The sequence below is a fragment of the Xyrauchen texanus genome, chromosome 20, assembly GCF_025860055.1.
Source record: "Xyrauchen texanus isolate HMW12.3.18 chromosome 20, RBS_HiC_50CHRs, whole genome shotgun sequence".
Classification (NCBI taxonomy): Eukaryota; Metazoa; Chordata; class Actinopteri; order Cypriniformes; family Catostomidae; genus Xyrauchen; species Xyrauchen texanus.
In genome coordinates this window covers 5,097,470-5,113,865 of record NC_068295.1, presented here as the reverse complement: position 1 = coordinate 5,113,865, position 16,396 = coordinate 5,097,470, and the positions used below count along the sequence as shown (strand labels likewise).

At 36.8% G+C, this 16,396-nt stretch overlaps 1 protein-coding gene across 4 annotated transcripts in view; it reads left to right on the top strand.

Moving 5' to 3' along the window:
* Nucleotides 1-14,657, top strand: part of LOC127660528 (collagen alpha-6(VI) chain) — a 51,121-nt gene extending 36,464 nt beyond the window's left edge. The window contains exons 34-42 of one of the 4 annotated variants that reach the window (XM_052150830.1): nucleotides 251-262; nucleotides 495-991; nucleotides 2,991-3,066; nucleotides 5,899-6,558; nucleotides 7,391-7,478; nucleotides 10,449-10,612; nucleotides 11,648-11,818; nucleotides 13,331-13,372; nucleotides 13,918-14,657. In XM_052150830.1, coding sequence (XP_052006790.1) covers nucleotides 251-262; nucleotides 495-991; nucleotides 2,991-3,066; nucleotides 5,899-6,558; nucleotides 7,391-7,478; nucleotides 10,449-10,612; nucleotides 11,648-11,818; nucleotides 13,331-13,372; nucleotides 13,918-14,093 — 1,886 coding nt within the window. In that variant the 3' untranslated portion in view covers nucleotides 14,094-14,657. Of the gene's footprint in view, nucleotides 1-250; nucleotides 263-494; nucleotides 992-2,990; nucleotides 3,067-5,898; nucleotides 6,559-7,390; nucleotides 7,479-10,448; nucleotides 10,646-11,647; nucleotides 11,819-13,330; nucleotides 13,373-13,917 lie in introns of all 4 variants that reach the window. The other 3 variants (XM_052150829.1, XM_052150831.1, XM_052150832.1) reach the window with 3 other exon arrangements.
* The last annotated feature ends 1,739 nt before the right edge of the window (nucleotides 14,658-16,396 follow it).

Genomic DNA, 16,396 nt, shown 5'->3' with positions numbered 1-16,396 from the left:
ACAGAGACAAAGTGTTTACAATTTTTGACAAATTTAACAGATTCATATTTTAGTTATTGTTGTCTTTGTGTATTTATCTGGGACAGGAGAAAGTATTTTAACACCAAAAGTTAGACACTTTATTAATGCAACAGTTAGTAATTTTGAATCACTGGGTTTATCTTACTACAGTGTTTTAATTCTCTTTTCTTCTCTTTTCCATGTCCTTTTCATGTATCTGAATGCTCTCTTTTATTTTATGTCTCAACAGCTTGCTGTGCAGGTATGATACAGGCCTCATACTGTAACTATATTTCTATGCCAAAATATTTTTTAACGTTGTTATATAATTATATTATAATTTTTAAGTAACACATTTATTCATTACAAATTACTATGTTGTCCAGTGTTCACCTAAAAATTATAATTCTGTCATCATTTACTCACCCTCATGTCATTCAAAATCCATATGAACTATTCCTTTATTTCTTATGCTGGTTCCACAAAACTTTTAGGTAGCAGTGCCCAGTGTCCAGTTTACCCCACAGAGCTGGTGGTAGCCCTGGACATGTCTGCTGGCGTAACTTCTCAGGTGTTCGAGCGGATGCGTTCTGCTGTTCTCTCTCTATTGGAGAACATTTCTATTGCTGAGACAAACTGTCCTTCGGGAGCTCGGGTGTCTGTGATCTCCTACAACAATGAGTCCAGGTACCTCATCCGCTTCTCAGACTACCATCAGAAGAAGCCCCTGCTGGAAGCCGTGAAAAGGATTCCTCTGGAGAGAACCACAAAGACCAGGGACATTGGACAAGCCATGAGATTTGTGGCACGGAACGTCTTCAAACGGGTACGAGAGGGTAGGCTTATGAGGATGGTTGCTGTGTTCTTTACAAATGGACCATCGAGGGGTACATCAGGCATCAATACGGCCATGTTGGAGTTCAAGGCGGCAGATATCGGCCTCGGAGTGATCGCTTTAAATCCTGCTGATGAAATTCGCAGAGCAATGCAGGTAGATGAGAAAACCATTGAATATGAAAATGCTAATATATTTAGTGATGATGTTCAGAACTATGATGACAAAAATACATCAAAGGATTAGTTTACCCAAAAATGAAAATTCTCATGTTGTTCACACCCTCATGTTGTTTCAAACTCCGAGCCCGAGTGGGATTTGAACCGGCGATCACCTGCATGGGCGCTATAAAGGAGGCAATAAAGCCATGGCCCTAGACTTGGTCAATAGTGCGTCTCAAGGCCAGGAGAGTGAGGTTTTACACACTGCACAACTATCATGTACCGGTAACACTTTACAATACGGGTGCACTAATATGCATTAATTCATGGTTAACTAATGCAGAGATAATACTGAGTTAATGTATGACTCATGATAAACTAAACCATTCATTAATGATTGCCATATCAGCAACTAATAAATAGTCTGTCTGATTAATATATTAAGTCATATATGAATTGCTATTAATTAAATGTGTCATCGTGAATTAATTCCCTAACAACTTATCATATGAACTAATAGTGTTAATTAAAGTGTTAATTATCAAAATGAGCTGAATTAACACTTGAATTTGCATTAATAATGCAAGCATGTATTATGCATATTAGTGCACCCATATTGGGTGGAAGTTGAAATACATGGCTTCGGCTCATTTGGTAATTAACACATTCATTAACACTATTAGTTAATATAATAAATTGCTTGGAAATTAATCCACAATGACACATTTAATTAATAGCAATTCATATGTGACTTAATATATTAATCAGAAAGACTCTTTATTAGTTGCTGATGATGGCAATCATTAATGAATGGTTTAGTTTATCATGAGTCATACATTATCTCAGTATTATCTCTGCATTAGTTAACCATGAACTAATGCTTATTAATGCACCCACATTGTAAAGTGTTACCCATGTACCAGTGGCTACCGTTGCATGTGCAGAACACAAATAAGGAATTATACAGAATAATGATTATACCAAACTATTCCTATATATGGAATATTCCAAACATCGGAGCAATTTGAGTGTGAAGTTCCATCTGTTTTCAGCAGGGGGCAGTAAGCTAAACTCCTGCTGTACGGACAAAAATCCAAACTTAGGCTTGCTTGACACAAAGATGAGAAATCGTTCTTACATTCAAACACAGCTGGATGGAGCACAATTCCAACTGCAGGGATCTCGAGATGTGTACGTTTCTTACTACGTTTAACTTGACACAGCGACCTAAAAATGCTGTGTTTATGATACAGTGCAACCAAAGTGTCCGTCTGATCCTTAGAAAAATCTGTATAATAAATCTATTTCGGACGGATCGACAAATTCAATTGCAAAATGGATTTCTGTGGACTGAAGGTCAATGATAGGCTTTTGTCCAGTAATATGGAAATAAACAATATATTGCCTTCTAAAACTACTTTTTACTTTTATATTTTGTCTGCAATAAAAATGTAATGCATTTTAATTTTCAGAATATTTTTTCACAATATATGTTACATTTAAAATGATTTAAATAAATATTTATAATTATTTAATAATTTATTATATTTCATTATTGTTATTTAGGGGCTTTCTTAGCAAACATTTATATATGCAATTATTGCGAGTAATTCAATGAATTAATTGGCATATCATATAATTAATTTGATTTGTATTCAATTGACAGCCCTAACTAAAAATGTTGCAAGTTCTTGCGAACGAGCTTCTCTTATGTGCTCAATCAGTACCGCTCCTAACTATATGCATATTACGGATTCTGCGTAGGGCACCATTTCCTTGGGGGACATCATCTTACACTAGGGGGGGCACCAGAAACTGCAAGGGCACCGGCTGCCCTTCCTCGCACTTTACAAGTTATTTAAAGACCCAATACCAGTCACGTAACAGATGCCTTGCAGCTCACACCACGTCAGATTATTGTCTAGTTAGTTTCTGACCAACTGACCGATACAACCTGAATATTAATTCACCTCTAACCTTACCATTTGTCTCAGGTCGATGATACAGGAAGCTACATCATTGTTGATGGCAGAGGAGTCGAACGCATTAAACAGTGTGTCATTTGTTTTGGTAAGCTCCATTGCAGACACATACAGTAAATATGATTCTTTAAACAAGACAGCATCCAAACCTTTAGCAACCAGAATCCTGAAAGAATGAAAGTGACAATGTTTTTCTTTCAAAACATAGTGAGCTGCCTCGTTGCCTCCTTTCTTCATAGGCAGCATCCTAACCGGCATGGATCTCATAAGCAACTTATTTGGAACACTCTACAACTCAACAATTTTACTTTCCACATAAACAAACTTAATAACTGATTTCTATACAGGTGATGCAGGAGAATGACACAATGCTCTAATGTGCAAAAGTATACATAGCGCACACATTTTAGGTAAATAGGCCACGTACACATTACAAAGTTTCGGGAGTGACAACCGCATTTAAATGCGGGAGTGTATCCCCTAAATTGTCATTCCAAGTGTCTACAGAATACAGGATTTACTCCCAAAATTGCAATGATTTACAAGTGATAACCATCAGGGTTCCCGCAGGTCCTTAATAAAGTCTGAAAATGTCTAAAATTCAGTTTTGCACAATTTAAGGCTGGTAGAAGTCTAAAATATCTTAAATGCCACAAAAAAGTATTCATTATAATTTGAAGAGGTCTTAAATTTGGAGACTGATAGACTGAAAGGAATCGCAACATGGCCTAGTTACTATATTGGTACATAAGCTTTAAATAAAATTCTTCCATAAACTCACTTAGTGAAAATTTTTTGAGAAAAACAAGTCTTTAAGTCATTATCAGTAATGTATGAATTATTTTGAGATTTTTTTCTAGGCTTTATTTATATACAATATTTCAAGTGCTAAATATTGATCTCATGTAGAATAAAACTTTCTTGCAAGTCATTGTAATGCCCATCTTATCAGTGATTTGTTCTTCTGTTCAATTAATGAGTCAAAACGCTTCCCAAATCATCCTAAATGATTTGTTATCTTATCAGTATCAATCAAAACTACAGTGCATTCAAAAAGTATTCAGACCCCTTCATTTTTTTCACATTTTGTTATGTTGCAGGCTATAATGCTTTAATTTATTTAATTTTCACACCAATCTACACTCCATAAACCATAATGACAAAGCAAAAAACTGATTTTTGATAACTTTGCAAATGTATTAAAAAGAGAAAACTGAAATATCACACTGACTTAAGTATTCAGACCCTTAACTCAGTATTTAGTTGAAGCACCTTTGGCAGTGATTACATTCTCAAATCTTTTTGGGTATGATGCGACAAGCTTTGCACACCCGGATTTGGGGATTTTCTACCATTCTTCTCTGCAGATCCTCTCAAGCTCTGTCAGGTTGGATGGGGACCGTCGATGGACAGTCATTTTCAGGTCTCTCCAGAGATGTTCAATAGGGTTCAAGTCCAGGCTCTGGCTGGGCCACTCAAGGACATTCACAGAGTTGTCCCTACGCCACTCTTGCATTGTCTCGGCTGTGTGCTTAGGGTCATTGTCCGGTTGGAATGTGAATCTTCGGCCCAGTTCCTGAGCACTCTGGACCAGGTTTTCATGAAGGAGTTTCTTCTGTATTTTGCTGCATTCAGCTTTCCTTCAATCCTGACCAGTCTTCTAGTCCCTGCTGCTAAAAACATACCCACAGCATGATGCTACCACCATGCTTGACCGTGGGGATGGTATTGCACAGGTGATGAAAGGTGCCTGGTTTCCTCAGACATGATGCTTAGAATTTAGGCCAAATAGTTCAATCTTCATTTCATCAGAGCAGAGAATCTTATTTCTCGCAGTCTGAGAGTCCTTTAGGTACTTCTTTATGTGTCTTGCACTTAGGAGAGGTTTCCGTCTGGCCACTCTGCCATAAAGCCCTGATCAATGGAGTGTTTCAGTGATGGTTGTCCATCTGTAAGTTTCTCCCATCTTCACACATGATCTCTGGAGCTCAACCAGAGTGACCATCAGGTTCTTGGTCACCTCTTTTACAAAGGCCCTTCTCCACCGATTGCTTAGTTTTGCCAGGTGTCCAGGTCTAGGAAGAGTCCTGGTTGTTCCAAACTTCTTCCATTTAAGAATTATGAGGCCACTGTGCTCTTGGGAACCTTCAATCCAGCCATTTTTTGTAGACTTCCCCAGATCTGTGCCATGACACAATCCTATCTCTAAACTCTGCAGGCAGTTCCTTTGACCTCATGGCTTGGTTTGTGCTCTGATATGCATTTTCACCTGTGAGACCTTATAAAGACAGGTGTGTGCCTTTCCAAATCATGTACAATCAATTGAATTTGCCACAGGTGGACTCCAGTCTAAGTGTGGAAACATCTCAAAGATGATCCAGAGAAATGCGATGCACCTGAGCTAAATTTCAAGTGTCATTGTAAAGGGTCTGAATACTTATGTAAATGTAATATTTCAGTTGTTTCTTTTTATTAAATTTGCAAAGTTATCAAAAATCTGTTTTTTGCTTTGTCATTATGGGGTATGGAGTGTAGACTGATGTGGAAAATAAAATATTTGAAGCATTGTAGCTTAAGGCTGCAACAACCAAATGTGAAATAAATGAAGGGGTCTGAATACTTTCTGAATGCACTATATTTTTTAAAATTGGAATAATCACAAACGCCCACAAATGTCTTGGTAAGGCCATAGAAATTAATTGGTCAAAAAGGGTGGGAACCCTTTATTCTATGATGCTGCCTTAGAATTTGGCCAAAACGAGGAATACTTAAATACAGCATAATTAATGTTCCTACCTTAATTTTGGAAGCATACCTACAGTATGTTGCCTTAAAATTCTGCCTTTTCAAGCCGCTGACTACTGGAACTGACTACCATTGTCCTTCATTTTAAGCCAACAGCATTTATTTCCTTCTCCAGATCGTTGTAACCCAGACCCAACGTGTGGTGTGATCCTGCAGCCAGAACCCCTGCAAATGGATTTGGACCTGTCTGTCCTACTTGATGGGTCTGATAATCTGAACACTCAACAGTATTTAGGAGTGAAGGAGCTTGTGATTTCTCTGTTGGATGAGATCGATGTGAGCAATGACCCTGTCAGAGCGGACGGCAAAACCAGGGTGGCCGTCTACCAGCAGAGTTCCACTTACTTCACCTCTTACATCAACGAGGAGTTTAGCTTCACTAAATTTAAGGATCGTAATGTGATGAAGAGGCATATCGATAACACGGTGCAGCAAGTGGGCGGGACATCCCATCCTGAGTTTGCTTTGGAGTGGATGGTTACTAATTTTATCATTAACGCACAGACACCGCGCAAGAAACAAATGCTTTTAGCTGTTTTTGGCAAAGACTCTGAGCACTTGAACAAAGTTCAACTTGATTATGTGTCTAAACTGTGTAAGTGCCAGAATGTCATTATGTTTATCGTCATGGCGGGACAGAAATTCAACTGGACCCAGTTGGAGGTGCTCACCAACTCTCCTCTGGAGCAGCGCCTGGTTTTTGTGGGTTCCACAAAACAGAGAGATCGAGAATACGGCAAGCGTTTCATTGACGCCTTCCTGCATATGCTCAACAGTAAGAAATATTAATGTCGCTTTGTAATTCCAATTACCACAGAAAATACTGTTGACTCATCCCTCTGTTTGAAAAAATAAACACAAACAGTGTGTATAGTAATTCATTTACTATGGAAGTCTTTGAGGCAATTAAACAGCCCCAGAATAAATTATACACAAAAAAAAAAAGAAATAAAAAAGAAATTAAGATGAATAATGTGGCTTTTACAGGAAAAGGTTGTGTGAAAGACATGAAGAATAACAGTTTCTTAAATCTTTTGACATATACACATACTGTAAGTTTCAGAACTCAAAACTTCCTCCTCACTTCAAAAAGAGCATTTATTGAAACCAAGTTGCCAAAATGACACATTTTCTACTTCCTCCACATTGTGATGTCACAATGAGGTAGACCGCCTCCACCACAACACATCAATGCCTACTTTACCTTATCACTTCCACAGCAAGTAATCATAACAGTGGGCGTTTGTTTCTGACAGATGTTCAGAATGAGTGTGGAGAATTATCATGCTTTACAAATATGACTCTTGTGCAAAAACTTTACTAATATTGTAAGTGAACATCAAGGAAAATATTAAAATAATTTAGTCATGTCACGACCCCTTTAAGACTGAGATCATAGCAAATCCAGTGGTTAGTTCTTCCTGTAAAGCACTGTTTGTATCTATCTGAGGAATGATTAGGAATTATTTTCTGTAGTTATGGAAAAAATGCCATAGATGCTGTAGACTGCACTTAAGTTGCATTCTCTAAATATACTTTTCCTGTGTTGTATTTTATCATTACATCATTTGACCTCACTTTAATAGCATCCTGTTTTTTTTTTACAGGAGATATCTTTCCACAGTCAACGTCACCACCTCCTGAGTGTGCCGGTTTTGTTCCAAGGCCTGTTGATTTTGCACAATCCACCGTCAGGTAAATGTAATTCAGCCACAAGCTTTTAACATAAAATCACAAAAGCTGAAACAATGTTGAGACGATATTGAATTTGTTAATTTGTTTCCTTAGGGGCCTTTCAGACCGAACCATTCTTGTGCAAAAACATTTTTTGGGATGTGTCTCAAGTGTTTTGGCGAAGTTGATTTAAAAAAATGCAGGAAACACTGTGTAACCCTTTACACAATTTACTGCATACACAATCGGTCTGAGTATGGACCAGTGCTATCAGAAGATCAGATTTGCCTACTGAGAATAAGGAGCTCACAACAATAATGACTCACTCAAACACTGTATTAGGTTCAGCTGAATATATATATATATATATTTAACCTTATTTATACCACATTACTGGAATGCATAACATGGAAACAAATAGAATAATAAAACAAATTCAATGACCAACAATACAAATAAAAAACCACAAATTAATTTAAATAATTTCACATATGATTCCCATTTTGGACAATTCTAGAAGTCCAAGTACTTAACTTCGGTGAACTTCACTTCAATGCAACATTGGCTCATCAGCACACAGCATTCATCAGGCAGGAGGCAATGAAACCAAATCCAAAAAATAAACAGAAAGAAACACACACACACACACACACACACACACACACACATCCTGACCTTGAATACAAGGTCACAGAGACATCATTAGTAATGTTTTTTTTGTGTGATATATATATATATATATACATCTATTACCGCAGTTCACAACGATATCAAAATGGCTGTTGTATTTTACATACGAACATCGAAGCATGTGTTCATCACCTGTGGCCTCATATCGTACATTCACCATTAATCAAAATTAAATGCAACTCTTTCATTTTATATTTCAGTTATATGAACATTTATACAACATATTAGTACATGAAATAACAGTTTCAACTCACCAAGGCCGCTGATGAACTTGAATATTTGAATCCCTTTTAACTCCGAAGTCAGATTTCAGTTGGTCTTTCGCTCAAACGTCTCATAAAAGTTACAATCTCATTACAAACTCTTTCGTTCTTCATACAACAACTGTTTAATGCGTTAGTAACACGCTATGCGTGAACGAGGCTTCTTCTCAGCAGCCGCGTCATATCTAAGCAACTAAATAAAATCCCTTTTTACACTAAATCTTCCATTTCACATGTTAAAAAAATATCACTTCAATATTAATCAAATATTGCTATTTGACTAATAACATTTATAATTTCTTCAGAGTGTAATGAAACACGTCTGCTCTTCTTCTGTTCCGGCGAGTGAAAAAGAAGGAAAAACTCAATTAAGGAATTGAAAATGCGCTAAACACCATTCTCAAATATCATTGGTCAGTTCTCCCAAGTACAACATATTTTCATTGGCTGTCTTACTGCTCATAAAAAATAATTACCTTCTGCTCATTTACATTATACAGTCACATCTTAATACTGTTTGTAACTAGAGTTACAACTGGAAAAAACAACCAGAGGTGCGGCGCAACTGTCAAAGATGTCCATCTAGTGCTTGTTTACATAAAAAAAACAAATGAAAAACAGCACAGACTGATCAAAGTGACTTTGCTGTGAACAACCCTGTAAAGCAATTTAGATGGAAAGGAGGAGGCGAGAACCGGCTTGGCAATGTAAATAATATTTTAATTATAAACTTAAACAAAAGACACAAACACACACACATGACGGACATGTCCGTAAATGATCTCTCTCTCCCGCGTCACCGCCCGCAATCGGCCTTTATCCCTCTCGGAGGCTTAATTAGCCTGATAAGGGACCGGGTGTGTAAGGCAAGGCAAGGCAAGGCAAGTTTATTTATATAGCACATTTCATACACAATGGTAATTCAAAGTGCTTTACATAGAAGAGATTAAAATAAGAATAAAAAAATAAGAATAATTGAAACAGTTTAGAATATAAAATAAAATAAAATACAGTACAACAGTCGGACACACAGTGGCACAGTGCTCATTCAGTAAATGCACAGCTAAACAGATGTGTTTTGAGTCTGGATTTGAATGTGACTACTGTAGGAGCACATCTGATCTCTTCTGGAAGCTGGTTCCAGCTGCGGCTGGCATAATAGCTAAAAGCAGACTCTCCTTGCTTAGAGTGAACCCTTGGTATTTCTAGCTGATGTGATCCTAATGATCTGAGTGATCTGTTGGGTTTATATTCAGTGAGCATATCTGCAATATATTGAGGTCCTAGCCCATTGAGTGATTTATATACCAGTAATAATACTTTAAAATCAATCCTAAATGTAACTGGGAGCCAGTGTAAAGACCTGAGGACTGGTGTGATATGTTCATATTTTCTGGTTCTGCTCAGAATCCTGGCAGCAGCGTTCTGTATGAGCTGCAACTGTCTTATGGTCTTTTTGGGAAGGCCAGTGAGGAGTCCATTACAATAATCCACCCTGCTGGTGATGAAAGCATGCACAAGTTTCTCTAGGTCTTGACTGGAAACAAAGCATCTAATTCTTGCAATATTTTTCAGATGATAGTATGCTGATTTAGTTATTGCTTTGACATGACTACTGAAACTAAGGTCTGACTGTAGAGACACACCAAGAAAAACGGTATATCCGGTCCTTAAGCCAACCCCTAGAACTGTGCCAAGTAAAGTTGTGAGTTTGTGAGTTATTTTGTTGTAGGATTGAATCCCACCTAGAATTGTCTTTACATTGACTTATTAAAAGCTGGTATCTTTTGCAGCTTGCAGCTTCTGTACAGTATACACAAAGGTGGTTCTTGTAACGCAAATCACAATATAATTTCAGCGACTTTTGCTCTAATACTTTTCAACTATGCTATAAAACATGGCTAATGAAGCGAACTGCGTTGATGGTTTTGTTTTGTTTGTAGCATGAAATGTTAAAAGATGCTGGAATATTGGACAATAATTAGCTGAACAGTACACAGTCTGTGCTTTTTAATTAAATTAATCCTATGTGTTTTAGCTCTGTCGTGCCCACCGTCCCCCCAACAGATGGACCTCTGGAGGAATATGAAGATATTTCTGATGTGCAAAACACAGAACCATATACAGAACAAAATGAGAACACTGACCGTCTTACAGAAGCACACATAGAAGAAAACTCTGAGCCTCCCAAGACTAAACAAGGTGAAGCCAGATTCCAGCTTCCTGGCCAATCAGGTCTCTCATTTAACTGCTCTAATTTCCTTACTATCTGCATAGCTCTTTGATCTCTCCCATATACACCTGGTATTAAAATCCCTTTTAGGTGGTCCAATTACTAGCGGACAATCCTAAATACAGGTATAAATGGGGTCCAAAACATTTTGTGATCCGATAACTCAAAAACCATATTCAGAAATGGAAAGCACATGACTGAACTGTATTTGTAGTGTAAACGACAACGCTAATGTGTCCTGACAACACTGTAGGACCCCCTGCCCACCTGTCAATCCACAATTGAGCTAAAACAAGGGTTATACATTTGCTGGCTTAAAAAATAAATGACTGTCCTGTTGAAAAATTTGGAAAAGCCCAAACATACAATTTACACACAGATGATTAGCTTTGGATAAAAGCTGAAGCATGCACATCTTAAATTAATTTAATACAGGTACTAAATAAAATAGCAATGAGCATTCTGCTCAAAGCATCACATTTGTAGTTCAATTAAAATTTAAGTAGAACAACTTGTTTATAGACTCTTAACATCCTTTTTTTATTTAATTTTTTTTATTTATAATCCTTTACATTTATGCATTTAGCAGACGCTTTTATCCAAAGTGACTTACAGTGCTCTTATTACACTGTAATCTTTTAGTACACTGTAATCACTGCATGATTATATTATAATCATGCAGTGATACACTGATGTAGTAAGTGATGTATACAGTATATGAATTCAGAGACCCTTCCATTAACAAAATCCGATCACAAGTGATCACATACACAGGTGGTGATATGCCTGACCACTTGTGATTGGACCAACCGAGATGAATGGTAATACCAGGTGTACACAGGACCAATGTTCCATATGCTAGTGGCACAGTACTGAGCATGCATCCTCTCTCATATTAAAAATGCAAAATAAATGTTGTCTTATGCAGTTTCTCTGATATAGTTTAGTGTTCAATGCAAACATTGCTCAAGGCATTGAGAGGATTGTACTGTATTTCCCTCCAGCACGATGTCTTCTTGAGAGTGATCCTGGTCTCATGTGTGGAACATATGAGCCCAGATGGTTCTACAGCCGGCAAACTAAAAAATGCATGCACTTCTGGTACGGTGGTTGTGGTGGAAATGAAAACCGATTCTTGACAGAGGCAGAGTGTTTCTATGAGTGTGGGTTGACAGGTAAATTTACAGCAACTTCCTGATATTTTGGACATACTGTAGTTTGTTGATAATTCATGTTGTTTTTTGTTGTTGTTGTTTTTTATTAATTAAATAATGACTTATTATTATAATTATATAGTATGTATAATCGGCAATTTCAGTTATACACACACATATATATATATATATATATATATACACTGGCGGCTAAAAGTTTGGAATAATGTACAGATTTTGTGGAATTAATTTATTTTCTTTTATTCACCAAAGTGGCATTAAACTGATATATTCAGGACATTAATAATGTGATTATAATTTGAAAAAAATGTTAAGTACTTCTTAAATTACTTTTAAAATTTCACATAAAAAAATCCTCCACGTGCAGCAATGACAGCTTTGCAGATCTTTGACATTCTAGCTGTCAGTTTGTCCAGATACTCAGGTGACCTTTCACCCCACACTTCCTGTAGCACTTGCCATATGTGACTGTCTTGTCGGGCACTTCTCATGCAGCTTACAGTCTAGCTGATCCCACAAAAGCTCCATAACACTCTTTTCCAATTATCTGCTGTCCAATGTCTGTGTTTCTTTGCCCACTCAAACCTTTTATTTTGTTTTTCTGTTTCAAAAGTGTCTTTTTCTTTGCAATTCTTCCCATAAGTCCTCCTGAGTCTTCTCTTTACTGTTGAACATGAAACTGGTGTTGAGCGGGTAGAATTCAATGAAGCTGTCAGCGGAGGACATGTGAGGTGTCTATTTCTCAAACTAGAGACTCTGATGTACTTATCCTCTTGTTTAGTTGTACATCTGGTCTTCCACATCTCTTTCTGTCCTTGTTAGAGCATGTTGTCCTTTGTCTTTGAAGACTGTAGTGTACACCTTTGGATGAAATCTGCAGTTTTTTTGGCAATTTCAAGCATTGTATAGCCTTCATTCCTCAAAATAATGATTGACTGACGAGTTTCTTTTTTTGAAATTTTTTTACCTAATATTGATCTTAAGACATGCCAGTCTATTGCATACTGTAGCAACTCAAAAACAAACACAAAGACAATGTTAAGCTTCATATAACGAACCAATACATTTCAACTGTGTTTGATATAATGGCTAATGATGTTCTAGTACCAGATTGGTAATTTATCAAGATTACTCAAGTATAAGGTGATGGATTGATGGCTGCTGGAAATGGGGTCTGTCTAGATTTGATCAAAAATTACTTTTTATCAAGTAGTGATGGTGCTGTTTTTGACATCAGTAATGTCCTGACTATACTTTGTGATCAGTTCAATGCCACTTTGGTGAATTAAAGTACCAATTTCATTCTGAAATAGCAAAATCTGTTCAGTATTCCAAACTTTTGGCCGCCAGTGTAGAAATATATATATATTGAATATTTTTTATATAAAAATAAAATACAAATAAAATATTTGTGATTTATGATTTTTATATGTATAATAAATATTTGATATATAAATATTGGATTTTTATGTTTACCTGTACAGATTGACATTTGACAAATTTCACCCACAGAATCTGAAAATCTTCTATGGGATGACCCCACAATAGATGAGGGTAAAACATACAGTAGACACACCAATAGAATCACACACACACACACACACACACACACACACACACACAAAACCACATTTTGTCAGATTTAGCAAATGTTTTACTTACAAATGTGTCCCCAAATTATATAGCAAAGCAAACATACACACCTCTACATCCATTTTGAGGGGGAATTTACTTCTGGAGGGAATTTATTGCACTCATAACACTATTTATTTACTTGCATTGTTGGTGTTGTTTTATCACCCACTTAAACTAAATGCAAACACGGCCACAATATTAGCTCAATTTACAATGGGGACTAAAAAAAACATATGACAATTACTTGACATTTAATAATTTACACCACAGCATTATTCCAGTTTATGTAGCATCTGGACAGACCTAAATTCTCTAAAGTGGTGCAGCTGTGAGTTTGTCTTGTTTAGACTTTTCATATGTAACCAATAGGGCTATAGGATAACAGTCAATGAGTCTATGGATAAATACTGTTGCTGAGTCTGTGTGATATCAGTGCTACCCTATTTTCTTTTTTTTCTTCATAGATGTTTGCCAGCTTGACTATGATGCAGGAACCTGCACTAACTTTTCAGTAAAATGGTATTTCAGCATGTACAGTGATCAATGTGTGCAGTTCTGGTATGGAGGCTGTGGAGGGAACAACAACCGTTTCAACACTCAAGACGACTGCGAGCTTCACTGTCTGAACAGCTCCTCCTAACATGTGATATCCAAAGAAGCTCCAATGAATCTGCTTACCTATGCTTGGAAATTTCCTAATTCAAGATTGTACTGTCCAATAGCAGCCATAGAGAGCAGTTGGTCATTCTTGAGATTTTTGCCAAATTAATTTGTACAGTTAAAGCTGAACTGTGTAAAGTTTGACTGTTAAAATGCTGTCTCATATCTTGGCTTATTATGCAGAGACAACAATAAGAAACCATTTGTAGGTTATTTGTTCTCAAACTGTAAACTATGGCACTATAAATATTTCAGTGGCCTGTCCAGCCTGACACAACAACATCGACTCAACGAATGGTGTGTGTTAGGGGCGTGACTATCTGTTTCTTTGATCAACAGAAGATGGGGGCATATTCGAACAAAAGAAGTTTGAAAGCAAAGTTTATTTTTGCAATTCCATTCAGCGGTGCAGAAATGACACACTTCAGCTTTAATTTGAATGTAATTTTAGTTGTAATCACGTTTTTAATACTTGGATTATTATTGTTAATACCCCTTTTCTTCAAGACAACCTCTAAAAGGAATAAACAAACTATGAAAAGAAGACTATGTTAGCGTATGACTCGTTCTACTGTATTCCTATTCTCCTGGACTATTTCTTTTCCCACACGATGACAGAGAGGGAGTGTTCAGAAAACCTGTTTGAAAGCAGCTTTATTTTAAACACCCACGTGATTAATTTTGCTATTCTGTTTGCTGACACTGCTAGCGCAGATATTTCACAATTCACTTTTTAAAAGTGTGCAACAAAGCACAAAAGACTTTTCAGTTCCATGAATCAGATTTAATGACAATGAATGGTTCCATGAGAGTGTGGAAAATAGACACAGTATATTGAGAACATAGTTACAGTGATTTTAGACCTTTAATTCCCATAATTTTGAAGTTATTGACCGCCATTGACAGTCCCATCAATTAAGTGCAATGCATGAAGGCCGGTCACGTGACCCATTGTGTTATTGCTTGTTCAGCCCTTGTTTAGAGAGGCGGTTAGTCTCCCCCAGAGACGACATGGACATCCATGAGAAAGCAAAGTGGATGTCCTGCAAAGAAATATCAGAATAAAAGTTGTATATTTGAGTGTCAAGCCAGAGAATTCAGTAAGTGTTCCAACTTTTCAGCCACATTCACATTCAAGCGATCACATTTTCGATCGAAAAGCATTAATTTCACTATGTTACGTCTCACATTCCCACCAGAACTCTCCATAAACGCATACCTTGGAAAATGATGACGTCTGGAAACTTTCAAAAGGATTAGTGTGGATGTCACTTCAGAAAACCACACAATTCTTAACCTTTAAAACAATTAAATCCCTTCACCAGCGACATTTACAACATATCGCTAAGACAATCTATGTAGAACTTACACAAACACTATTGGAATGTTTAAATTGTACAGCCCTATGAGTTTTATTGAAGAATAGACATTATATGAGAGTAAATATGCACAACCAATCAAAACTACAATAACAGCATTTAAGTAACTAGCAGTGTTGGGGAGTAAAGTCAGGTATTCACTGTATAATTTTTACTGTCCTTTACAATTGTTGCTTGTCAGACTGTACTATACACATTGTAGCCAAGACTTTGGTCCCAGTTGTCATGATTGACAGCACTGAGTGGTCATAATGTGGTCTAGTGGTCATTGGAGCAGTCACTGTGCAACTGAGAAGGACATTTTTATACTTCCAGAACGTTGGAGGCTAAGATTCATCGTAAAGGCATTTAAAGGAATACTTCAGGTTCAGTACAAGTTAAACTCATTTGACAGCAATTGTGGCATAATGTTGATTACCACAAAAATTCAATATTATAAATTTTTTCCCTCAATAAGCACAAATCTGGGTTACAGTGAGGCACTTACGATGGACGTGAATGTGGCCGATCCGTAAACATTAAAATACTCACTGTTTTAAAAGTGTAGCCACAAGACAATATGCAATATGCATGTTACCATGATTTTAGCATGATAAAATTGCTTACTTTTCTGTGTTAAGTTAAATAAAACGTTAACATTTTATTGCCATAACGACACAATGCCGTCAACTCTAAAATGACCATAAAAGTGATTGATTTAATCAACTTTACAGCTCAAATAATACAAGAGCTTTATGAATAAATGTAAGTGCTTTATAAAATTATAAGCATCACATTTCTGACTTTAAACCCTCCAAATTTGGCAGCATTCACTTCCATGTGCCTTGCTGTAACATCGATTTTTTAACGGTGGGATCTATAGCAGCTTCAATTGGCCAAGAACCGCCCACTTAGACAGGAGAAG